This window comes from Pundamilia nyererei, unplaced genomic scaffold (assembly GCF_000239375.1).
Source record: "Pundamilia nyererei isolate P.nyererei 1_Seehausen unplaced genomic scaffold, PunNye1.0 scaffold00025, whole genome shotgun sequence".
Lineage (NCBI taxonomy): Eukaryota > Metazoa > Chordata > Actinopteri > Cichliformes > Cichlidae > Pundamilia > Pundamilia nyererei.
Genome location: NW_005187426.1, coordinates 1,014,450 through 1,042,278, shown reverse-complemented (window position 1 = coordinate 1,042,278; position 27,829 = coordinate 1,014,450). Strand labels below are relative to the sequence as shown.

General features: G+C 38.5%; 1 protein-coding gene across 2 annotated transcripts in view; it reads right to left on the bottom strand.

Annotated features, from left to right (window-relative positions):
* Nucleotides 1–27,829, bottom strand: part of ntrk3b (neurotrophic tyrosine kinase, receptor, type 3b) — a 222,296-nt gene that overhangs the window by 163,731 nt on the left and 30,736 nt on the right. For both annotated transcript variants that reach the window (XM_005727560.2, XM_005727561.2), the window contains exons 2-3: nt 22,245–22,319; nt 17,218–17,289 (exon numbers count right to left, since the gene is read on the bottom strand). In XM_005727560.2, the coding sequence (XP_005727617.1) occupies nt 17,218–17,289; nt 22,245–22,319 (147 nt within the window). The remainder of the gene's footprint in view (nt 1–17,217; nt 17,290–22,244; nt 22,320–27,829) is intronic.

The window sequence follows — 27,829 nt, the reverse complement described above, 5'->3', positions numbered from 1 at the left end:
ACACACACACACACACACACACACACACACACACACACACACACACACACACACACACACACACACACACACACACACACACCCGAGCACCAGAGCATGAGGATGGAATGTAAATTTGAACTCGGTATGAATTTATGAATGTGCTGATTCAATTTGAACTGCTTGTTTGCTCTCTCTAACCTCCACATTTGGGAAATAAGCCTTGCTATATGCCCTGTTTAGTTGGCGAATCTAATGTGTGGGTTTCTGACACTGAGTTTGCAATTTGTTTTCTTGAAAAGTCCCCAAGTTTTCTATTGGAAAAATCCATTACCCCCACTGACAATTACCAACCAGAGATCCAGGCAACCAACATTATCAAACACCAGTTCAGTTCACCCACAGGCAAAGCAACAACATGTCCACACTGGAGAGTGATTTCATGTGGTGCATTGTGGGTGGTGAGGTTTTGACAAATGGCGGGGGTGGTCTACTATGAAGTCTACTGTTAGAGGGAGATCCTGAAGTACTCTTCACCTCCCCATTAGTTATCTCCAACAGTCACATGGCGTCAGCCCTGGCAGAGTGAAGCGGCAGGGCGGCCTGTGGGAGGAAATCAGGTCCACGCAACTTTTACCCACAGAGCAACGCCAACTTCCAATTTAACACACTCGGAAAGCAGAAACTCGCCCACACAGAGCACAGTGGACAGGGTCCGTTAGAGAGGGATCTTTTCTAAATTACTGTTGATTCAAGGATGAGTTCTGCAGTGCAGTACAATAAAAGCATGTGCATCCGGTGCATATGTTTCACACACCCAACTTAATAATGCATACATATCCTGATGGAAATGAAAGCCCGCTAGAATGAACAGTGTTAGCCTTCAAAAGGTTCAGCCTGAGTGTAGGAGGAACTCCTCCCCTAGAGTGATGCTAAATTGAAAAAGGACAGTAAAACAGCAGTTCTACATTTCTTAAAGGATCAAAAGTCATATGATCACTCCCACAGAAGCAAAACATTTAAAGTATCCCGCAATCCTGAACTCACTTTTACAGCTTTGCAAACACGGCTGAACGGTTATTTAAACGTATCACATGGGAGACGAGTAGTAGATTTCTTATTGTAGTAACAATCAACGCAGATGCATTTTAATTCTTTTCTAGTCGGTGACTCTTGAAAAAAAAAAAGATTTTTAATCTCAACAATAATTTTACTTGAATAAATAAGGGATATAAAATGCATTGCAAAACATACTAATACACTGTAATTGCAGCAACTGTAGCTACTTTCTTCAAACGTTTTCCTTCTTTAGAATACAAAAGCTGTTTTATCATAAAATGGCATAATGAGGCTTTGTTCAATAATCACTGAAAACGAATGAAATGACATGCTCCAGTGACAGAGACTCAGCGACAGATCGAAACAGCTGCTGCAATAGCAGGTGCATTACTTGTTAATAAACCATCTAAAGCCATCACTAGCTTTACCAGAGAACTAATTTGGTTTTTTTTTGCAAACATGCGCTCAGCATGGAAGCCGCATCTTCACAGCACCCCACTTGAGATTCATACTGTTACATACATAAACTCACCCTGTGAGCTCTCCAGTACAACTTGGTGTCTCTATTGAAGTATTTGTGTACATTAAGAGAAAATCTGTCTCAATACTTCCTCATACCTTTCGTCATTATGTTCAGGTTTCCAAATGACAAGATAAATGATAGTTTACCTTTCATCAGCAACTGTCCTTACACAAATCTGACATGTGTAAAGCATCTTTTCTTGGCTTGGAGACCAGCTAAAAGGCACAGATTCCATGCATATTTCAAAATTCACCTGTCTAGTCATTCTAGCATTATGGCTGCAGAACTCACCTCACTAAAAAAGGTCACAAGCTCAATCCCTTCAACAGCATATGAGTCATGACAGCACCACATTTAGTCACAATGACCTCCAGTGTTGCACTGAAGCCCACCAGCTTTCTCCTGGTAAGAGCGGTGGCTAACTGCCTTGAGTGGGAATGTAAAGCTGCTTGACACAGACAGTGACTCATGGTTTAGCATTCATTTGTAACTTTCAGATCACCCCTCTATAAGTCCATGGAGGAGCCAGGCACAATACAACAGAGACTGCAGGTGTCATCTGGGTAATCATTTCATCTAACTCAGCCACCGCCTGAGGTGAACAAGCTAGCTGAAAAACCTGAACAAGTAACTCTTTCTAAAAGACACGGAGGAAGCAAAGGAAGTCTATTTTAAGGAATGTTGAAGAGAAAGCAGAGAGTTTAAAAGCCTTGACAAAATAAACAGAGAATAATCAGACTTCTAATTAAAGGTGGTCTCAGGCTAGTTGGCCAGATGACCCGAGTATGAAAGTGACATTTAGGGGGAAAAAAGACATAGCCAAGAAGATTTAATGAGAGAGAGTCTCTCCACTTCCCTCTCCCTGTGGGGAGTGACCTTTCCAACTCCCAGGTGACAACGTTCCCTCCAGATTTACCGGGCCTCTCCCTTGACTGCACTGGAATAAAGAGAAGAGTCGCCTCCCTATCCAGACGCTGACCTTTAATTTGACACAGGTGTGGACAAGCATGGCGTGCAATGCCTGGCTGACCAGCAGCATCAAAGAGAAAACTAGACTCAGCAGTGGCAGCGATGATTTGAAAACCCAAGACCTTGTAGTGGCACCTTTCCTGATTGCCTTCATTTCCACCTGGTGCTAAGCGTGCAGGATAAACATGCGTAAGATGAAAGTCGTAGGTTATTCACACCCACACACATAGAGGGACCAAAAAGAACAGCTGCTGGAATGACACTCATGGGTGTTCACCTAACTAGTAGCCAGCTATTGTTTTAGAGTATTAATTAGCAGTACAGATTATGGCTTCCTTGTTTTACACCTAGGTGACAAATTTGAAAGGAAAAGTGCATTATTTTAGGACATGAGCTTATTTGGTTTCTTGAAATGAAATGACAGCATGAATAGCAGTTTTATTTATGTACAGTCAATATGGAGCCAAAGCCAGCAGCCAGTTAGCTTGTCTTAGCATGAATAAAGGCAAACAGAAAAAAATGCACCCAGCACCAACTCTACAGCTCACTGAGCAACCTCAAGGGGCTCCTGGGCAAGAAATGCAGAATGGATTTTGTGAGCTTTAAAAACGCTACTAGGTGTTTTGTTTTTTTGTTGTTTTTAACTGCGGACAAGGAGAGCATGCAGAGGACTGGTGTGAGATAAATGACGATGCTAGAGATAGGGTTATGATCTGCCCTGGCAGCCCCTAAAGGGAGCAGTTCAAAGAAGGAGGACAGAGTTTTGTTCCTTCTGCCAATCTTGGCATATCCTGCCCAAGATTTATAGCTAAAGGTATGAAATGTGAGTAGGAGAAAACTGGTTTTGTAGATTACATTATATTTGATGATTAGACTATTATGTGTTCACAATAGCAAGTAATAATTTTGATTGGAGATACTTTAGAACTGATACAAAAGACGCCAGGACTTTTCAGCTTAATTTCACAGCTAAATCAAGTGACTTCAATGAAATCAGAGTGATCAGAGGGCTCTCTTGAGAAGGCGAAAAGCGAATGTCACTTTGTAGTGTGACCATTGCATAACACCAACTCCTACACAGCGTGTTGCTGTGTGGGCCGTTTGTAGAGCCAATGTTGCTAGGGTAAAATCCATTCATTATCTGTCTTAATCATCCTAATAAGTGTTCAGTTAGCACAGTTTAACCCATAACTGCTTCATGACTTGTGTTTTGTGTTTTGCTGGAAAATAAAGTAATAAATAACAAAAAGAACATATTCATATTTAGTAAAGATTCAGAACATTTTTCAGTCAAGAATTATTGTTGACAAGGGAAAAATACGTGTGTTCAGTATACTATAACAAAGCTAATAACAGAGGTTTGATAAAAAATGCTAAACATTTTTGTTTTAAGGAGGAAGGCTTCAACAATAACACAGTGCTTCATTAAAGGCTTCTCCAACAGGATAATCATTCACCTGCCTGATAATGTGCAGGTCACCCTCATGCTACAAAAGCTCCTCTTGCTCATCAAGGCATGGAAGCACAAGACCTCTGGATGTCCTATTGTGTCTGGCACCAGGATACTGCCATAGGATACTGTGGATCCTGCAGGTTGCAATTTGGGGCCTTCTGTGATTTGCTCACAAAGCATATCTTTAATCACATTAGGCAAGTTCAGCATCTTGGGCCATTCCTGAGAAGTTTCTACACTGCAGCAGAGCACACTGTGCTATTGGAAAGGGAAGGGCATATGTGTCAGTTCTCATTGAAGAAGAATGCCAGGACACAAGTTTTCCCCAAAAGAATACTGGATTGTAACAACACATCACCTATTAATGGTTTTAATGTTGTAGCTGATCACTGCATATACTCTTAATCAGTGTCCTCTGACATTCAGGTCAAACCACAAACATGCAGCAAGTACAACTGGTCCAGTTCAGCAGAAGAAAAAGTGGTGTTTCTATTCTGGGTACAAGTAAAGCAGGGTCACATCACCAGTTTTTTGGCACTTCGAAATGTGCAAGTGTGGAAGTGGGTGGAATGAGCTATCGCGGGCAATAAACAACTACGATTTAAAAATAACAACGATAACACTGTACAATCCCACTGACATTTTGTGTTAACGGAATTACCTTCTTTAAAATATAACTGCATGGCACCAAATGATGTCCTTCACTGTGACCGCTTTGCAATGTAATGTAACTCAGAAATGAACGTTCTGAAGGAGATTAAAGCGTCTGTACATTCCAGCACATAAAATAAAATATTTTTTTGTGTTTACACGCACTAGATGCAAGTAAAACACAGCAGAAAATAAATAAAATCAAAGACTAGCGGCCCTGTTGCTCTATTTTCACCTGTAAAGCAGGAGTTGGGTAGGCGGAGGTTTCTGTGAATTTCCCATTACGTGGTAGCGCACTCGGTGCTTGCTTGGAAGTTTAGGGTTTTTTTCGATGTAAAAAGAAGTTTTCTTCCCACGCACAACAGACGCTAATGTTTTTGTCACTTTTTATGGAATCAAACTCAAAGTAAGGTCAGTACTTCCACGCTTTAAACGCTACACGCTCATACTCTCTCCCGGACTCGATATTTTATCCATTGTTGATCTGCACACAGCTGTTGTCACGAACGTCGCACTCGCTTACGTCACTGCCATGAGACATTCTGGCAAAAAAAAAAAATCACGGTTTTAGTAACGCAGTAACGCAGCGTGCTTACGGGAAAGTAACGGTAATCTAATTACTGTTTTTGCAATAGTAATCCCTTACTTTACTCGTTACTTGAAAAAAGTAATCGGATTACAGTAACGCGTTACAGGTAACACATTACTGCCCATCTCTGGTTGCTACCACTGAAGAATGTGTATTAACCAAAAAATCGTGGACAGGTTTGTTTCTTGTTAAGCGAGAGGGGTTAACAGTGTATTTGTGTACACTGTCTCTCATCCTTTGACAGCTGGTGGAGGTGGATGGATGGATGGATGGATGGACGGACGGATGGATGGATGGATGGTGAGCTAATGTGATGTCACGGGGTCTCGATCAAGCATCAAGCTCCACAGTGATTTGTGGCTTCAGTAAAAGTAGTTTTCAATCACCTTGCTTCACTGCAGAGTTTCTGCTGGGCTACTTGATATGTTAAGTGAGCCAAAGAGGCAATAAAGCACTCTAACAACATTACTCATACAGTAGAGGCCCTGATTCACTTGCAAATTTTACGTTTATATAAGTTTTGAATATCTGAGTTATGAGACATTTCCTCACATTGCTTCATTGCTTTGGTCACACTACCCGAGAAAGACAATGAAAAATTGTCATTAGTTTTAAAAGCAGGGTAAATCTCACAGCATATACACAGAACCTATGGAATTAATTCCCTCATGTGCCTCTGAAGTAAGTGTGGACATTGAAGACTAAAGTCTGTTTAAGTGATTTTGTACACTTAGTTAGGTGTATCCTTTATTCAGCTATGCCATAATTTTCTATATATCTTATTCTGTTTGAAGTAGAATGCAAATAACACCACAAAGCATATCTGTTACTAATTCATATTGAAAAGATATAGAAAAAAATATTGAATAATTGTAATATTTGAGCTAAAAGTAGTAAAATATGTCAAAATATCCAAATTAAACCATTTTTATTAATCTATTGTCCAGGGAACTGCTTTAAAAATTCTTTAGCATTGTGATTTATTATTTTTCACTTTTTTAATATCTAAAAGTGCACTGTTGATATTCTTGTGTAATGTGGAGTGTTTCCACAGAAAGCTCTGGGGAGTTTGCTTTCTGACAAGTCCTTACACAGTATAGTCAGTGAGGTCTATGACCTGCACAATCATTTTATATCACTTTATGTGTTTTGAAGACTCACAAAGGAGTTGTTGAAGGGGACTTTTAGGGTTCCTAGTTAGAGTAAATTCCCAGACACCCTGCTTTTCTGTTACTAATTTATTTAACACAATAGTGAGTGTGACAGTTTTAACTTTTAATTGTGCTTGAAATAAACAGACCAGGCACTGGGAAGTTAACTGATTTCTGTTCAGTGAGCCGATCATCACCAGGTTTATAGATTATTCAAATGGATGGGATATTATCCAAATTATAAAGTATAAACCATTTAGTTTTTACTTTTTTCACTGAAAGCACATCAATGCCTATTTCATCACCATAAAAAATAATAAGAGGTAAAGGATGTCTCTCTAAACAAGGGATGTAAAAACATGTTTGCACTTTTATCTTTAGTTGGCCAGAGATAAAAGCACAAAAAAAACCCCCACAATGTTGTTGCAAGTCTTCACCAACACCGATAGAGTGGCCTAGCTAGACCAGATCTTAAATCACTGCATTAACTTCTTGTGTGTCAAAGGATGGATTTTAAAATCCTATTACTTGTTTATAAAGCACTGAACAGTCTTTTCTTGAACCATTCAGACCCCTTGGGTTATCTGGAACAGGTTTGGTTAGTGTTCACAGGATCAAAACTAAGCTAAGCTGTGAAACAAGCCTCCTAAATTCCTATCGCCTTCAAAAACTGTCAGCTCATATAAAATAGGCATAAAATATGCATTAAAACAACAACAACTCTGGCTAGCCAGTAAATCATTTGTTTTTAACCAGAAAACAAAACAAGGAATTTAGCATTATTATTTTATCATTTAATTATTCATGCTTCCTGATTTAAACCTGTCTGTACCGGTACTTGTTTATACATTTATTTATATTATACTATACTGTATCATATACTATATCTTTTGTATCTTTTATTTTTATCCTTTCTTTCAATTTACTTTTGAATATGCCATTTGATAATGTCAGTGAGCAGTATATTTCAAAAGCCTGTTTTTTTCCTACTATATCAGTCAAGCCCATTAAACACAAATGCACTAAAAGGAAAGGAAGTAACATAATCCTTGTGTTTCATGAAAAACGGCCATGTTAGTGACATAGCATGCCTACTCTGACTACTCAAATTTATTTATTTTTCTAAAACGAATACAGGCCACTGCAGCAATCACAACATACATGACCAGTGTATCCATTTCAAATAAACCCAAGACTATGTGGAATATTTTCCTCTCGTTGTTTAACTGTATATGCTGCAGTACATGTCACCCTCAACAACAGGCCCATGGATTTTTTTTTAGCTAAGTGTCATACATGTTATGAAAACTACAACACATGCAAGCATGCATTCTTCATTAGCCTAATGCTTCTGACTAAGGCATCAGTTACACAGGTCACCATGTATCATGTTTCCCAGGGGATCTCCAGTCAATAGGGAAAATTGTGCATTTTGTCAAAGTCGAGAATGTTTGCTTTTAAAGTAAAAGTTGTGCGCTGCTGTTGGAACCTCCTGCAAAGCACTTGTTAACAGGTTAGGGAATACACAGTTTTCTCTAGCAAACAGTGGTTACCAGGGGGGTCACAAACCAGAAGAAGAAAGTTACAGTAAAGTGCAAAATGCATCCTGGATAGAAACAACTATCTATTGCTGATAAGAAAACACAATCTTGCAGCATGCTAACACAAACCTAGAAGAAAAGACTGTGAGTGTTGCAACAGCTGAATATCTGCTGACCCCAGCAAAGCAACAAGAACCCGATCTTCAACAGGTAACAGAAACAGAATTCTTCTTGAACATCTACAGTAGAGTCACAGTTGAAATATCGTGTTTGTGTGCTCATTATCTTTGTATTGGTGTGTGGGACTGTAGCCTGAAGTATATATACCATTACAAATATAGATATATTAGATGTCGTTACATGGTAGTTATATAAGAGTGCACCTCAAGCGGCGTTATAAGTTAAGATAAAAATAATGAAATGGGTAGTGTAACAAATGCCTATATTCAGTGATTTACTAAGTAAAATTTTGTATGTCATGTCTATGCGTTTTAGACTTCCCTACATCATTTTACAGTATTTACTGACACACTCAAAAGTTGCGGTTACAGGTGAGTATTGTTCATGGCGTGAAGTGAAGCAGAAGATGAATAAAAAGTCAGCTATGATAATGTGATAATGTGTCATTCATACATTATTTATAGAATAAGTGGCTGCCTAGAAACATTAAAACAATCCTATGTGGTGTAAAATTAAGAGGAGAAATTGCCAAGCAAATTAACTTCTTTTGGTGTATGGTTGTTGCATATTTATCCATACATTGGTGAATGAAACTGAGCTAAGTGTGGTAACACACGTCAAGGGTCATCAGGGGAGCAAATGCTGGACATGCATGTGATGAAATATGGAGTCAAGACGTGACTGCTTGTTTATGAAGCTCAGAATATCAGCAGGCATTGATAACCGTTGACTTGCTGGCACCGGAAATTGTCATTATCTGCAACAACAGTGCAAAATATTACTGATTGTTCCTTTAATGTCCCTTTGTGGTACTTAAGAGGATTGAGGCCGTTTCATGAGTTTCTCCAGCCACAACAATTGGTGAGATGGGATTTGCTGCTGCGTCACTGGTGCCACTGAGACAAACACAGTAATATGTTTACTTGATGAGTTGTCTTTTTGAAGACAGATATCCCATAGAGATATTCTTAAACTGCTTCACCAGAGGAAAGTTTTTATGTTTATCTAAATAAAATAGAAACTTGTTCCAATAATTTGCACAATCAGCACATTTTCCTGAACTGATTGGGCTGAGACTTCTCAAATCGGACACAGACCTTCTGGGAAAAAGCCCATTACACTCAAAGCCTTTAGAAATTACAGAACTGTATACCTCAACTTGAATATTGACTAATTAAAAACTGCATGTAGTAATATTGTATGCAAACCATAGCCACAAGTTAACAAAGTGCCCATAAATTATTAATGCATTCTGTTACTCCTTTATTATTGCTTTTGTTTCTAAGTTTGAAATATCAGAACATAGTAAATAAAGTTAGATGTGCTGGTAGGAGTATTGCGTTCCAAAAGTAGCAGACTAACACGCATTCATGTTTAAGGCCTATTTTCTAAGCTGAAGCAACCACCTAAGAACTGTGACTTTAAGTGAATAAACTGGAGAATGGTTTTATTGTTTTTATATAATAATCAAAGAAGCCTAATAAAAAATGTAAATATTTTAAACCTGTTTTGGTGTATTTGTTCCTTTATAGTTCCTATGGTTTTGCTTTTGCCATATGGCAGAAAGAATACTTACAAGCATTTAATACAACAGCGTTGCACACTGAAGTGCTGAAGTCCTCTAAGTGCACACAGTTGAACAATTAGCAAAATCGCATTCTGGTCCATGTCCTCTCTCATCCACTAATGACAGAAGTCCTGTCTGGTCAGCTTTAAAAACTGATGTTACACTCATGGGTGGTACTTTAACATCTGTCAGATCACCATCAAAACAAAACAATCTAGCCACTTTAAACGAGAGGTTGTGCTGTTGGTGTAGAATGCTGATTAGTTTGATCATCTTCTGTTCTACTTTTACTGCAACTTCAAGAAGCATCCCTGCTGTTTTTTGTTCCAAATGCACCAGCACAACCAGTGAGTCATTTTGCAGGATTACAAACTAAAAATCCTTTGCAAAAGGAACTTTAAAATCCTTATCAGGTGATGCTGATGTGTGATTTCCTCCACTGCCCTAAATCACATTTGCTATATGAAATTTAACGCTTGATTACTCTTTTCCCTAATTTTGGTTTGCTGATTTCAACAATAATATCTATTTTGTTCTATTTTGCACATAACATGTTTCACTATTAGCACTTGCAAGTGTGATCCAGATGTTTTTTTGCAGCCTTTTTTTCTTTTTTTGCTTGGCATATTTGTGGTCGACCAAGACAAGCCGAACTCAAAAGCTTGGGTTTCATATTCCAATGGAATAAAGGGAGCCACTGAAACACTTTGATGACTGCTACTTCTATTTAGTCAATATTTCTGGATACCATTCCAAAACCAAATAATCTCTTACTTACCCTAACCTGCCATCAGCAATGAGACCAGTAACACATTTAAATGAAATACCACCTCCCATTGTTACTGGCTTAGATGAGGAGTGAGATGAGTATGATGATGTTTTGTCTCCAGATGCAAAGTGATGAAGATTTGAAAAAGTTGTCTTCTAGTACCTCATCTGTCAGAGCTAAATGATTTAGTACGAGATTTTGATCTGCCAAAGGAAGCAACTGAGTCGCTTGGGTCTAGCCTCAGCGAGGAAAAACCTCCTTGCTCTAGCATCTAAATTTTCTCTTTATAGGCATCGTGAGAAGGATCTTATTCCATTCTTTGAAATTGATGATGACTTTGTCTATAGTGGGGATTATGAAAATCTTTTGAGAGCAATAGGTTGTGAGTATGATGCAGATGAGTGGAGGTTGTTCATTGACAACTCAAAAGCCAGCCTAAAATGCTATCCACTTTGGGATGGCAGCAATTACTGATTGGTCATTCTGTCCATTTAAAAGAAACCTCTGAAAACATGCAAATTGTGTTAAGGAAACTGAAATACAATGAAAAAAAAAGTCATTTGCATTTTGTAATAAAAGTGTATGTGACTGAATTTTTTATTGGTATCTCTGAACTCAGCATCATTGAATTAGGTTATCAGATATTAACTACAGTGGTTTGCAAAAGTATTCGGCCCCCTTGAACTTTCCCACATTTTGTCACATTACAGCCACAAACATGAATCCATTTTATTGGAATTCCACGTGAAAGACCAACACAAAGTGGTGTACACGTGAGAAGTGGAACGAAAATCATACATGATTCCAAACATTTTTTACAAATAAATAACTGCAAAGTGGGGTGTGCGTAATTATTCAACCCCCTGAGTCAATACTTTGTAGAACCACCTTTTGCTGCATACAGTCTTTTAGGGTCTGTCTCTACCAGCTTTGCAGATCTAGAGACTGAAATCCTTGCCCATTCTTCTTTGCAAAACAGCTCCAGCTCAGTCAGATTAGATGGACAGCGTTTGTGAACAGCAGTTTTCAGATCTTGCCACAGATTCTCGATTGGATTTAGATCTGGACTTTGACTGGGCCATTCTAACACATGGATATGTTTTGTTTTAAACCATTCCATTGTTGCCCTGGCTTTATGTTTAGGGTCGTTGTCCTGCTGGAAAGTGAAACTCCGCCCCAGTCTCAAGTCTTTTGCAGACTCCAAGAGGTTTTCTTCCAAGATTGCCCTGTATTTGGCTCCATCCATCTTCCCATCAACTCTGACCAGCTTCCCTGTCCCTGCTGAAGAGAAGCACCCCCAGAGCATGATGCTGCCACCACCATATTTGACAGTGGGGATGGTGTGTTCAGAGTGATGTACAGTGTTAGTTTTCCGCCACACATAGCGTTTTGCATTTAGACCAAAAAGTTCCATTTTGGTCTCATCTGACCAGAGCACCTTCTTGCACATGTTTGCTGTGTCCCCCACATGGCTTGTAGCAAACTGCAAACGGGACTGCTTATGGTTTTCTGTTAACAATGGCTTTCTTCTTGCCACTCTTCCATAAAGGCCAACTTTGTGCAGTGCACGACTAATGGACTAATGTCCTATGGACAGATTCCCCCACCTGAGCTGTAGATCTCTGCAGCTCGTCCAGAGTCACCATGGGCCCCTTGGCTGCATTTCTGATCAGCGCTCTCCTTGTTCGGCCTGTGAGTTTAGGTGGACGGCCTTGTCTTGGTAGGTTTACAGTTGTGCCATACTCCTTCCATTTCTGAATGATTGCTTGAACAGTGCTCCGTGGGATGTTCAAGGCTTGGGAAATCTTTTTGTAGCCTAAGCCTGCTTTAAATTTCTCAATAACTTTATCCCTGAGCTGTCTGGTGTGTTCTTTGGACTTCATGGTGTTGTTGCTCCCAATATTCTCTTAGACAACCTCTGAGGCCGTCACAGAGCAGCTGCATTTGTACTGACATTAGATTACACACAGGTGCACTCTATTTAGTCATTAGCACTCATCAGGCAATGTCTATGGGCAACTGACTGCACTCGGACCAAAGGGGGCTGAATAATTACGCACACCCCACTTTGCAGTTATTTATTTGTAAAAAATGTTTGGAATCATGTATGATTTTCGTTCCACTTCTCACCTGTACACCACTTTGTGTTGGTCTTTCACGTGGAATTCCAATCAAATTGATTCATGTTTGTGACTGTAATGTGACAAAATGTGGAAAGGTTCAAGGGGGCCGAATACTTTTGCAAGCCACTGTATTTTCTGGAAAACAGAAGATAGTTTATTTTAAGATGAAGGGAGGTGTAATCATAAATCTGACCTCACTGACCTCAGAGGCTAGAATATGAGGCTTACTTAAAAGTTTCACTCACCAAACAAAGAAAGAATTAAATAAATAACAATAGGAGAGGAAGACCAATAAGAAGAGAGTTACAGTAGTCAGTGTTGGACATAACCAAGGTGTGAGCAAGGATGGCAATGGGGAGTGAAAAACTATTACATTTAGACAATTTGGATTTGATGCCAATGAGGAGAACTACCGTTTTATCGATAAGGCTATTTGAGAAGATGAGAGCAGGTGTGATAGTGGTAGTAGGTTTAGTAGACAGGTAGAGCTGGATACCATCAGCACAACAATGGAAAGTAAGAATTAATTTATCTATGACATGACCAAGATAAAGTATATAGATGATAAATAAAAGAGGCCCCAGGGCAGATCCCTGGGGCACTCCAGGAGTAATTAGAATTGAGCGGGTTTTGAAATTTGAGTTAAATGAATTGAGTGCAGCTGAAGAGATACGATTTCTGCCTGCGAAGTAGTGTTCAAGACCACAGAGTGGAAACGCAAGATCACTACTCAGTGTAAGGTTTATGCCACAGCTGCAATTAACAGTACTGGTAATTACTAAAATCATTTTTTTTATGTTTCTGTAATGGTCAACCCATCATATGCCCAAGCACTTTAATCAAAATCATATTATGATATGATATATTGTGATATGTAATTATTATTGTTATCCCCTAATTGTTATCTACTATTTTTTCAAATATAGTATTTTTTTAAAAGAAAAAAACAGTAAAGCACATTATTATGTTTTGATTAAGATGCCATATTAGTTATTTATTTACAGTGATGAACAGAAAAAACATGTTTTAGTGTTTGACTGTTATGCTTGATTCATTTCTGACTCACAAGTTGGAACTTTCCTAATAAATAATATCACTTTTAGTTTTTATAGATTTCTAGTTTTTCTATAGTTTTCCTATATTTTATTTCTATATTTTTCTTCTGTCTTGTTTTTATGGCAGGTGGTTAAATTTGTTAAGCACTGTAAGTGTCAGTAATACATTGATTAAATATTTTGTCTCATCACCACCCCGCCATGCTGTATAATTTTTGGGTCACACTTAGTTTACTTATGCAATGTTCAATTGGAAATCTTTTTTTTGGTTTTTGTTTTTTAACTGTACCACTAATTGTAAATTTTTCCAGCATCAGCTTGATGTTTAAAATGTAAATGTTATGACAGTTTGTTGATTTCATGTTTATGTCTTGTAAGCACATTAATTCAAAGTGCTGCACAAATATTTGTCGATGTTACACATATTTAATACTGGAGAGTTAATCACATTCTGGAGCCTTGCACAGTTTATATTTACCTACATGTCGCTCAGTTGAAGCGCTCGTCTTAATCGTCTTAGCAGAAATTAAGGACTGCATGTGTTGCCCAAGGACACATCAGTAATCTGCAGGGCTACTGAATGCATTGGTTGCTCATGGATAAAATCTCTTGGACCTCTGCTATGAATTGCAGAATCCCATGGATGAGAATAAAGCACTCTCACAGGCTATGGTATATTGTAATTAGGTTTATTTTGGGCTCACATAAAATATAGAGGGCCCACAGAGGTCACCTCACGATGACAACACTGATGCTTTGACAAGTGCTGTTAGGAAAATAAACAATGCCACAGGAAAGGATTTTAAATATAGCTAAATTCATTTCTACTGAAAGAGGTGGACACAGTTCAGACCAGCATGGTTTAAAGCTGTATTATACTTTTACTAGCTGTTATAAAGATCGCTGTTGCTGTGGGGTGTTTTCAGCAGCATTTTTCACTTCATATAAGACACTGCATGCTCATACAGCAGTGTCTTGTCAACTACAAAGTAGCCCTGTCCTAAAGTACCCTGCTTTATTGCTGATTTTAATCTAGATGTAGCCATTTGTTAAAAACAAGACATGTTTATTAAATTAACCATTAAATTAGAATTTGACACAAAAACTCATAAGAAAATGTGTTTACTTAGGTCAAAAATCAAGGGAGTACTAAGATGATTTATTATACATATAGACTTCTTTTTAAAGCCACAGGTATCAGACCTTACTAAGTCAAAGCAAATGTGGAAGGTGTTTGATGCGCTGATCTGTTATAAATGCACATAATAAGCTAGTTTATAACTTCGCTACACATGGGAATGTTTGAAGGATCCACTTCAGCAGATATATCCAGTGTGCTATCAATTCCTTCAATTTCTGTTATTTCTGTTTTTTCCATCTGTTTTGTGAAGCACTTTTACAATTCATGATCAACTAAATTGTACAAGCTAGAGCTTATCTCAGCTGTCATTGGGCGATAGGTAAGGTATGCTCTGGACATGTCGCCGGTTTCACAAGGCTTAGACCAAGAAGCATCATTCACGCTCACATTCACGCTCACTTAACCTAACATGCATGTCTTAGGACTATGGGAAGAGGGAGAACCCACACAGGCACAAGGAGAGAGCATAGAAACTCCCTAGCCCTAGCCAGCGGGTTTGAAGCAAGAACCATCTTGCTGTGAAGCAAAGGTACTAAACCAGTGCAACCCATGTCACTTCTATCGTGTATCTTGTTTGGATTTGGTATGGTTAAAAAAGTAAACACGATCCCACCTCTTTGTATTGATGTGCTCGTTTTCACCAAGACATACTGTAATACATGCAAAATAATGGACGCTACACGTCTTCAAAAACAGAGCAGAAGAATACTGATTGAAAAGAGAACATAACTAGGGTGGGTTTTAATTACAGTCATCACGTTTGTAGCGCACGGGATTAATGATATCTTCGCTGTGACTAATTGAGCCTGTTTTGGCCTGAACATGTGATGAAGACAATAGCTTCAATTCTCCTCACAAAGCAGCAACCAGTTGAGTGTCTGATGGCTTGGGCTTTGAGCAGACCTGTCTGACACAGACATCAATGAGGTCGGTCTTCTGAGGCTAAGCACAGGCATAATAATTAATCTTCTTTGACATCATCATCCTCAGAGTCACCTAGCAACTGTCCACCTGCATTAACAAGAGCACAATAGAGGCCTGTCATGGACTGCCTGAAGTGGGGGTGTTCAGTGGTTGCAATCCAAATGCCTCCATGTAGGAACAGTAGGAATGTACCGGAGGCTAAAATAACATGATCAACACTTGCTTTTTTGGTTTAAAAAAAAAAAAAAAAAAAAAACTTGTCAAACAGCATTTTATAGATTGTTGGATTGGAAACGTAATAGAATTTCAAAATATATTTGGGACAGGCTTTTTCAAGACACACATTAATTAACACATCTCTGGTGAGATTTTGATGTTAGCTCAAATTGTTTGCATCTTAATTATCACTGTGGGTCTGAACCTCACACTCATTTATTTATATTACACCATAAGTGAGAATAAAAGGGAAAGAAGCATGAATATTCATTCACCTGTTCTTCTTTTATGTGTTCTACACCTCTTCTATCTTTTTTTAGTCCCGTACCACTGCACAGCAATTATTTTTAGCGGGAGAAATGGAGGAAGAGGTGAGAAGGTTACAATCATTTATTTGTTTTCGGTCTTGTGTAAGCAAATCCATCTTCTCGAAAGAAAATTAAAGTGAAGGCAGGATTTAAATAACTTTCATTAAATGTTGATGGGCTCGATTAGCTCAACCAAACACCTAACTAGATAAAGACACCAGTAATGTCAACATTTTTTAAAGCAGTCTACACACTAAAAAGACAAAAGTGTGTGCACCCAGGAACTCACACACATACTCAGATGCCAAAAAGTCAGCTTGTATGACAGCATAGTCCAACCAGTATTTTTCCGCCTCAGTAACAGGTATGATTAAGTTCTCAAATGAAAAATGCTGCATTTTTAGTTTCCATATTATGAACTGCTACTTACTGTCTCTCTCTCTCTCTCCCACACACACAGATTTAAGCCTAACAGCAGTCATCTGCAGTAGAAAAGAGACCAAGCTGCCTATCAGTCGATGACTGGAAATTGCAAATGGCAGCGTGTTCAGGTAAAATACTGTGAGTGAGTTCCTCAACGTGTTTACTCCTGGAAAATTGGGGAATAACAGGCTGTCATATGGTGACACATCAGCCTTTGTTAAAGAAATTACTTTGCTCTTTGCCCAGCTCTCTGATGCTCGGCCTCCTGGACAAATTGTCCATTTGGCGAGTGCAGACTAAATGGAACTGCGTCTTCGGCATGCTGCTCTACCGAAGCACAAAGAACCCGGGGCAGATAGGAATCCAATTATCCAAAGCAAATAATGGATGTCTCATTTAAGATGTGCAGCAGTTGCGACAGTAATGGCAATGCCACAATTTTCCTGAAGCCAACCTCTATCAATTGCATCATCTGCTGTTTAACACTAAGTCATCTACAGCCATACAGCCGACTACAAGCTGTCAAACGTCACATAACATAATAAATCTTTTCATGGCACAGGAAACATGGTCTCAAAGATGGAGTGTTTACTCACATGGTGCTTAGGTGCGGGTTCTGAGCAAACGCTCGAGGCTGGATAGACTTCAGGTTACAATTCATGATAGTTCTGAAATGAAAAGAGATCAAATACAGATCAGACTGTGTGGAAACCTGCGAAAAAAGACATTTGTTTTTTTCTAGTATGCTCACATGCGACTGTATGCAGTCCATTTCAAGTCATTTTGCATGTTTGTTTTACCATAGCAGTGCACTGTAACAAGAAGGGTTCTAGCTTTTCCAGTTTTTCATATTTAAACATTTATCTGTATTCTGGCACACCCCGCAGAGCTGACAGCCAAATGAAAATTCACTTTGATGCACCATTTGATGAAAGATTTGTGAATGTGTGTCTTTACTTTGAAATGACTGAAACCTCTGGTTAGAACATGCATTCCCTCCTTGTGTTAACAGTCAAATTAAACTAATACTCATTTTGCTGCGGACCCAGTGGATTCTTCACGACGACTCCAAGAATTCCCAGCGTCCCAGTTTGGAAACCACTGTTCTGGGCTACAATGGTAATGACTTCTAATCTTGTAATCACAGATGTCTCTTTCCAAAGACGTCACTGACGTCTTCAGTGAGCGCCTCATAACGCTGTGTGCTGATTACATCCAGCTGTTGGCGCCAATTACCTTCTACAAGCTTGATCATGCCTCTGTGGTGTTTGGCGAGGATGCGGTGATTCATTGCCCACAAGTTCCCAAAGAGGGGCTCTGGGACCTCAAAGGGTCCTTCAAAGAGTTTAGGGGAATTCCTTACAAATAGATTCCCTCACAAAAAATGAACAGCAATATTTCGACTTCTATTTCATATCCATTAAATTAGCACAACCATATACACAGATGACTGTACTGCTTTTGCTTTTGTCCTCCCAGCAGTAATGACTGGAGCAAAGGCATTTATACTCAACACAATTATCTCCTTAAACAGCAGTGAATTAAATGGAGACATTACAGGTGAATGGGGTAAACATTTACCTAATGGATATCACCAGGAAACTTCCCCAGTCGATTGCTTAGGTGAAAATGATGTTTTGTATTAAATACATTCAGAAAAGAATCTATGTTTAAATATGCAAACAAGATATTATCTAAAACTGATTACATATTTCTTGCAGAATGGAAATCTGTAAATGAGATAAAGTTTGATCTAAAGGTTTCTACAAAGTAAATTTTGGGGTGTCACTATCAAAAGGCAGAAAAAGCAGATTTTCACCATGTAACTAGAAATACATTTAACATTAATTTAATAATATCTCCATTAACCTGCATACACAGAAATACAACTGGAAAGCTGGGTTTGCACGTGTGTCACTGAAGTGGTGATTTGTGGCTCAAAGTATGAAGAAAAGAATTTTGAGATAGTATGATCAAAAATTATGGAACACAAAAAATTTCACATATTTTTAAGGGGAAAAACCCACAATTTTCCAGCGAATCTTTCACCAAAGATATAGTAAATGGACTGGCACTCGTATTGCACTTTTCTACTCTCACTGAGCACTCAGAGCACTTTTTACTACGAGCCACATTCACCTGTTCAGTGCTTTATTCTATGCCTTTGAGTAGTGAATGTGGATGGGAAGAAAACATCCAAAGTAACCGGTGTAATCTAAAGCATGTGTGTCACCTTAATGTTTGCTAGATTTGAAATTTTCAGCTTTCAGCACACTAAAACATTTCATTACATGAAAAATAATGCCGCAGGATCATTTTTGTTTTCATTGATTATAATTTTTTTTATTTTATCACTTAATTAAATACAACCAAAGTAAATGAAAGGCAGTAAGAGCTGACCAAAACATTTAAACTATATGGGCAAGAGTACTGGACCACCTCGACATTACACCAGCAGAAGCTGCTCAGCCAAAGAAACCTATACCATGAAGTTCTCAGCACACACATTTTTTTGCTGATGTTTATGGCAGAGGAGGTCTGTAAGTACAGCGTTAGTTACTTTTTCACACTATTCACTTCAGTAAACAGAAACCCCATTGTGTAACTTTATGTGGCTTTGTGGCTTAGTTAGGTGTTTCCTAAATGCATCCACTTTACAAAATTACTACTTACAACCTATTGTGTAATAGGGGAAGACATTTCACAAACAGACTTGGTGCAATGATGGCATTACAGTACTACGCTTGAATTCATTAAGCTCTTTAGAATGATCCATTCTTTCACAAAGCCTTAAGCAGACTGCAGAGCTAAGTGCTGGATTTTGTATACTTGTGGCAATGGGACTGATGTCACCTGAATTAAAAAATTAAAAAGCATGCTTTTTTTCCATGAAGTGTATAAATTATGGGTGCTTTAAACCTAGCTTGAACATGTAACTGTCATCAACGTTTCCTTTGTGACATTGATGAGGCAGCAAGAAATCTACTGTAAGGTGTAGATGCCTGTGGAAGATGCAAAGTAACAACTGCATTTGCAGAGTCTGGTAAATGCAGTAAACATTACACCAGTGCTGTTTTTATCATATTTGCTACATTGCAGAATAATCCGGATTATACTGAGGCTAACACTATGGTAGCTAAATAATAAAAAAGTGCAAACAAAGTAAAGCATGGTTTATTTTTCAGATTCTTCCAGATTCTTTTCAGATTCTATTGACAGCATCTTAACCAGCATCATTAACTCATCACCTGAAATGATTTTCAATATAAAGCGAGTCTTGTTGAAAGTTAAATGGTGAAGTTTCTTCAGTTTATGGTGTGCTGACAATGTGTCGGCATACAGCCAATAACTGCATTCAGACACTTTACTAATCCATATTACATCCAACACCTGAACTTAGTGAAAGCAAACAGACTATTATTATGTAATGTCAATATAGTTTCTTAAAGCACAACCTCAAAACCTATGGGAGGATCAGTGGATTCATCCATTCATTTTCTTAACTGCTTATCCACAGGGAGGGGCAACAGTTTAGCTTTCATGGGGTGAGGAGTCGGCTACACCCTGGACAGGTTGCCACCTTATAATCAATAAATTCCATTAGTGCTTCCGGTAGCAAAACAGATCATCTGTTTGGAAAGAGACAGCCTAAATACGGCATCCATCACGTCGTGTTCAAACTGCTGTGAAGAAATCACTAGTCAGGTGGGACCAAGAAAAAGATTAAAAAGTCCATCTGAAATCTTTGCTTTGGTCTGATGAGTCCAAATTTAAGACTTTTAGGTCAAAACCATCAGGTCCTTCCCACCATGAAGCATAGGAGCTCAACTGAGATAGTCTGAGGTGAGGTGGACTGCAGATTAAAAAGCAGCCGACAACAGATTTGCATATGTGGGCAGAAAAATAACGCAGGTGAGCTCATGAGGCTGGTTAACAAAATGAAAAGTTGGCAGAAGGCTTCTATAAAGTATTTTGATGTCAGCCTTTCAAAAAAGTTCACCCACTCAGCTGCACTAAATATAAAATTACATTATTTGGATAATATTCTGCCCTCACAACATTTAATAACACTTAAAAACATAGCTGCTGCTGTGGAGAGTGAATTGTTTCGAACAAATCCTCAACATAAAACAGCAGAAAGATTACGTTAAAATCCACAATACTTGTTTTTCCTTTGTATGATATTTGCCGTACCTGTAAGATAAGCTTGTTTCTGAAGCGTGGTTTCTTTGAAATATGGTGTGCATTGGTTCGATAGGGACATTTTGTACAGTACGTGCAAAATGAATAGCACTCATTTGTTAATGCTGCTTTCATTTTGAAGACCACTTTGGGTTTGTTAGTGAATAGTCAGGCATCTATAAAATGTTTTGTTTGTTTTGGCAGGAAATTAGCTCCATATACGAGAAGTACTTGCTAAAAGCTACAGTTCCTGCTGTTTCAGAAATGATTGAATAATGAATGTCAAAAGCCTTATAAAGTAAATGAATCCAGTCAATTACACGAAACTACAGTGTTCACTGTGCTACAACAAAAGTCATTTCAGTTATTTTAATCTACTCTGTAGTCTATTTTTAGTTTATTTATAGGTAAGTAAATGTAAGAATATAAATGTATATATATTGAATATAACTGTGCTGAGGAATACAAGCAGCTTCCTGTGCTTTAGACAGAGAAGTTTTTTTTTTTCATTTTATTCAAATAAAGATGGTGATGATGAGGTCACATGCAAAATAAGATGATGGAAGGTATGCCATAGTGACTTTTTCCCTTCTTATCCCGCACACCATTAACAGCCCCTTAAGGCAGCATCGCGACAGCTTTCCCTGTGAAGACTCAACTCCAGGTGGGGAGGAGCCAGTGTCCCTAGACAAGGCAGCAGGAGAGAAGCAGTGGTAATGAGAAAAATGCTAATTTAGCCGTGGAGATATTGCACTTGGCCTCCCTGATAAGGGATCAAGGGGATCAGGGGAGAGGCCAGCTCGGACTTTGGAGGGCAAAGGAGAATGCGATTCTCTGTAGAGTGGGGGAAAAATGAAGAGGAATAGGAGGCTGGGGAGTGGAAGAGGTGAGAGAAATTAAAGGATGTGGCCTCATAGTGCATGGTTGCAAAGCAGGAAAAGAGCGTAACATTGCTTTAATATGTGAAGAGATGAGAATAAAAAAAAAGACCCCACAATGCTACAGCAGGGACTCCTAATTCAATTTTCCCTGCTGCTTTTTAGCATTATTTGATCAGTGGCTAAGCAAAGCGAAGGGGATGTTCCACCAGCGTGTGACTGTCAAGAATTAAAAGCTTGTTTAAACATCAGCTAGTGTTAGGATACGGAAGACACCCCTCACCCATGCTTCTCTCTAACACTCTGCCCCCAAAGAAGTATGTGACATTTAATCCAGATGCTGCAACTTGGGATCTGAGGTGAATTACTGCACTGATCGCTAGGAGGAAACCGCAGCCTCTCTGCAGTAGCAGACGGGCAACCTGATGGAAAACAGGGATTAACAGTGGTACAGTTTCTACTGTGCTTTTCCAGATCTGCAACACAGCAGGACTAAAATACATTGAAGTGTCTCTCACCCCACTGTCACAACCACCACCACAGATAACAGCATCAACACTCACAGCTTCTGTAGTCCAGTGTAGAGCTCCATATCGACGTCTCTCAGAGTCTGCAATCCTGTCCAGTTCTCTATATGTCTGTAAACAGTGAGAAAGAGAATTGTAAATGAGATATTCCGGTTCATCCTAGAAGAAAAGAAAAACAAACCAGGACACATGACAGAAGAAAACTCTTTTTTTTTATAGTCGCAAGTTGCAAATTAACAAGCTGTGTATTGTCAAAAGTTTTCTGAATCCATATTCATTTAAACTGCAATTATTGGAACAGTTCTGACAGAGCGCTCTCTGCTGCCCTCTGATAGATTTAATTGCCAGGAGGCAGCTTCTGAACCTTAATCTCTGTGAGGGGAAGTGTGAGGGGGACACAGCAAATAAACACAGCAGATGACTTTACTTCTGCTAATACTATCACAGTCCCAGGGGATGTCTATGTGGTGGGATAAAAGGAGAAGCTGGTGGCTTTAAATTAGCTTCAGGAAAAAAAAAAACTGCATTTATAAATGATTTGTTTGTTAGGGTTTCAATTGAGCTGGGGGAAATGAGGAGATGAAGGAGAGGACATGGCAAAGGTTTTATTGCTTTGTGTCAGAGTAAAGAAAATAAGATTGGAAGCTCATGGGAACTTTGGTTAATGTCACAGATTTGAAATTTGACATTTAAGCTAAAGAAGTGGTGAAAATATGACAACTGGCTTGACCTACGTCCATATACAGTTCAGACACATGGAGTTGTGTTAAAAAACACAAATCCATTAACATTGAAGCACAACACAATCATGCAGTCTAAGCCCAAGAGTTGTGTGATCACATAGCAGCTTGTATTTTATGACAACAGCAGGAAAATAACATTCCTGCAATTGTTTTTTGGCAAAACCTGAGTTTCAGTATATCTTGTGGGTCTTGTGCATCTGGTGTACAATTATGAAGCAGCATCTAAGACATTCTGTTTATTTGAGCCCTGTGCTCCGGGGTGCACCACCTGATTTTTGTGGCGGGGAGGATACAGACCTGCCAAATGCAACCAGCACTGCTGGTACCCTGCTGTGCATGACTTTATTGATGGCTAACTGGGTTGCCAGCTTTTTTTTTTTTGGCTGCCAGATGGGAGCAGTAGGCAATGAGATCACGAGTGACACTGTTGTGTGATATTTTTACAGTAAATGAGCGTTTATATTACAGACAGAATATGTATCATTCTGATGTTAATACAGAATGAGGCAAGGAATATCAAAGAGGAGATAGGAAATTTCAGATATTAATGCAAACTGGTTAAATGGATAAGTTCACTCTGTCATATCTACATGTTGTCACACTAGGCTCCTGCTGTTCTGATCCACATTATACAGCCAGAAAAAACATGTACTTGACACATGGTTAGGTCTAATTCACTCCGTAATGTGGTAATAATAAGATGGTACTTAAATTGTCCAATAACCACTAATAAAATGAAATAATAATTAGCAGTTTAGTTATCAGAATTTGTTCTTACACAACTGGGTTCTATGGAATTAATATTGAATTAATATACATTTTCTATAGTCCTATCCCTCAATGGGAGTGATCATTGATCAATTTATCCGCTTCTCTTTGATATCCTACTAGCAATAATAGCTAGCAGGCTAACTAGTATCTGTAAACTAACACAAACATGGATACATCTTTTTACAAACTCATCAAATGCTGTCTTTCATTCTCCTCTTTTATCCACACAGATAATTATGTTATACTGATCAGATAAATACTAAAAAGTCATTGGAGCTCCTCTGTGAATGTGCCGGAATTACTGAAGGAAGAAGAGAACAATGGTTAATATCCACATAATTGCAGGGCTAATTAATTATTCTTTTCCAGCATCTGGCCAGAACATGTGTCTACAGCTGGTTTTCAATCTGTCTTGAAAGCATAAATTCATTACATTTAAAACAATGTAAACGGGAAACCAAACAGCACTATATAAAGAAAGGAGACACCATTAATAGTCTGACAGCATTAGAGTGCAGTAGAGGGTGTTAACAGACACAGTCGGTATTGATGTGTTATGTAGGCTTACTGATATTATACATGGTCACTTATTCATAGATACTATCATGTAGACATTAGTAATATAGCTGTCGAGGCACTAAAAGCTGACCACTGAGTGTAAATGTGACAGCACTGCTGAAAACGTGTGGCAGCTGTAAGTGCTTCACGCCGGCAGAGTCACGCTGTTGATGTTCAGATTAGCGCTGAACTGGGGGCAGCTGATTCTAAAGGCAGAGAGCTGACTCATTAATGTGACCTGCAAGCAGCAGAGATGGATTCCCCTCGCAAGGCTTTGCATGGTCGCAGTACTGCTGTGTTACCCCAGAGACAGGATCAGAGAGCAGGTTTGGAGAGAGGTAAGGACAAATAATGTGCTCTCGTGTGATATTTGGTGGGGGTCTTCCAAAAAATATTCAGTCCAAGTATTTTTTTTTTTAACTAAATGATATTATAGCGTGATCTGGACATCTTATAAAGACGCTGATGTGACGTTAGGAATGTTAAGCATTTGATCTTCCGTAATTTCCATAAATGTCGATTGGGGTTGGGGGTCAGGTTAGTTGCCACTGGTTGAATTGCTACCTCTCCTTGGTCAGGGTGCAGTCACTTCAATGCAGTTGTCAAACATGGATTTTTCAGGGTGGTTTTCCATTTGTACTGTAAAATGCTGGCATCTATTATCTCATTCCAAGTGTTTCCTGTTGTTTCCCCTTGACACCCCATTAGTCTGGCAGGTTTTTCTTAAGAAATGTTATGTCTCTGATGATGAAGTTGCTTTTCTTTGCCTCAGTGAAGAAAGCCTGATGAATTCAGGTTATCAGAGAAAAGCTTCAGGCCAGCAATAATTTGACAGGAATCAATCTGAATAATTTTACAAAAGCTTAACTTCTGAAACTTTCAATTAGCTCCGATGCCACGTTCGCTATCCCAGTGGTCTCAGAAACGTTTGGGCGCATCCATATTTATAACAAAACAATGACTGTAAGTGGATTACATCGACGAGCAAGTCTCTGATCATCCAATACACCTGAATGTTATCCGAATGCTGCTTCAGTGGAAAAATGTACCTTTCGTACAAAGGACTTATTATGTTGAGTGTCACAAATTGGCTCAGAATCAGCTGGATAAGTGTTAGTCTTTGTAGTTTTTAAAACATTTATGCATCATTAAACTTCTCTATAATTCCAAGATTAACATTAAACTTGTTGGATTTATGATGTGAGTTAAGGATCTAACCGTATATAAAAGTAACCATCAAACAAACAGTTTATTGCAGCCAATGTTTCATATTAACAGATAGACACATTCAGTGAAGTGGTCAATGTTCATTGAAATAAACACTGATTTTAGAAAGACAAAGAAAATATAAGAAACTTCTGTAATAAATTAAGCCACTTGGCAACTGCAGTTGTGTTATTGAAAACCACTAGTCTTGCTTATCGTGTACCTTACTGATTAGTGAATTAGCTTTAATAAAGATGAATGTAAGATTGCAAAATGCTCAAGCAAAGCTGAAGATTATAATTATTCTACACAAAAGCAAACCAGCTGATTTGTTTAGTCTAATTTGAAAAAGTTTGGCACTTAAAGAATATTTGTATGTAAGTTGGTTCTGGAATTCAGCATTACATTGATTAAATGCACAGTAGCCTGCATCACAGGCACATGATTTCAGCAGTATTATATTGTAAAGCATTGATGTAATATTTCTATATGGGGAAAAAAGTGCAATTTAAGTAACATCAAATGTTTTTATTTGCAGTTGGGCTCTATGGTTCCCATATAATTTTGCACTATTCACATTCACATGGCTGTCGACAAACAGCACAGAGGATACAGGTAACACCTCCCTGTGGACCTGAGCACGATGTCTGCTCAGAACCCCTGATTGTCCACACCGTGCTGAATATGCAAGTTGATTAGGCTGCTGTGAAACTATGGTATGAATAACAAAGATGCTTTGATGACACGGGAGCATGCAATCTCTGTTCTGTTATTCATAGATGCTCCGATTATGGTCAAAGGAAATGGTGCAAAAGTAAAACCAGCATAGTTCAAAAAGTAATGGAGATACTAGTGTTTTACATTTCAGACATTCAAGCAGAATCTCTGATCCTGACTTAGAATGACACAGAGTGCAATGATTGCTACTTTGTCAAAATGAATATTATAAAGAAGAAAGGAGATTTGAGCAAAAAGCCTGTCTCTTATTTCTGTTTCTTCCCTTTTTTATCAGTCCTTAAATTATTTGTTCTTTGCACAATGTTTTATCCTGTTTTGTTAAAAGGCTCTCTATATAAACTTGAGGTGACATGACCTGAATAACAACTGCTGAGTACAAAGGAAATGAGCTGGATACTATCAGAACAAACAGCAGAGGCAGACACTACCAGCTTGCTCTCTAACATACAAGCCTCTAAAATTACAGCCACCTTCCATCTGCTTTAGAAAATGGCCTCCAACAAAGTACAATCTGAACTGGGTGGCAGGGCTGTTTGGTGCTTGAGGAGAACACCCTGGAACCAAACAGTAACAGATTCGATCTCAGCAACAGCCATCTGTTGTGTTGAAGTGGCCCTGGGCTGCGCACTGAACCCCTACCTGCTATCTTGTCCTGGGCTTCTGTGAATATGAGCACCAGAAAAAAAATATCAAGAAATTTTTTTCTCAATAGGTTAAACACAAGAAATTACACTGAAAGGGGAAGGAAACAATGCTAACATTGACACAATTAGACATCAGCTGCTTTTAAGCTGTTGCTACTGATGTATGGAAGTTTATTAATGACAAAACAATTTAGAACTTATTTGAGTTGTAATTACCTTGACTTCTAAGGAACAGTTTTTTTTAAATTGCATAACAAATTGTGTAAGATAACTGTGAGGAATAATTTTGAGCAATGAGCAGCATGTGCTTCGTTTCTAGTTTTGGCTCTTTGTAGGTGCACACCCACTGCATGCAGAACTCCAGTTTCTTGGAACTGATATCGGAGGAAAATGATTGTTGCCTTCTGCTGAATGCCAGACTGTGGTTTTCATCTTTGTAAGCAGTTTCTCAAATCTTTAGTTTTGTATATTTGACATTTTATATTGCTACATCGTATCTCTGTATATACAGACTAAATTGTAAATTGACATGACGCAGGGTGACACAAGGAGGACAGAGGTCTGTTTAAACTTTCTGTGTGTTCTTTTATGCTCTCTTCTAGCACAAACACCTCACAAAAATGATGAATGATAACTGATGATCATCATTAATAACATAATGTAACTGTAGACTACAAACTGACCAGCTGGTGGTGTGGTGTCTTGTAGAGTAATGTTCTTGGAAAATTACCATGGAACGAATGCATCTTTTTAATGTAATTAATAAAGTCCCCTCAAACTATTTCTATCTGACTAACACATGTATTACCACATTTACAATATTTTGGGGGAACAATGTGAAATACAAGCAAGTGACAGTTTAAAAGAAATAACCAAAGACACTAAATAAAGGCAGATGTTTTCAATCAAAATTCAACATATTTAAAAAACAAAACAAAGACAAATTAAATTGTTTTGTCGT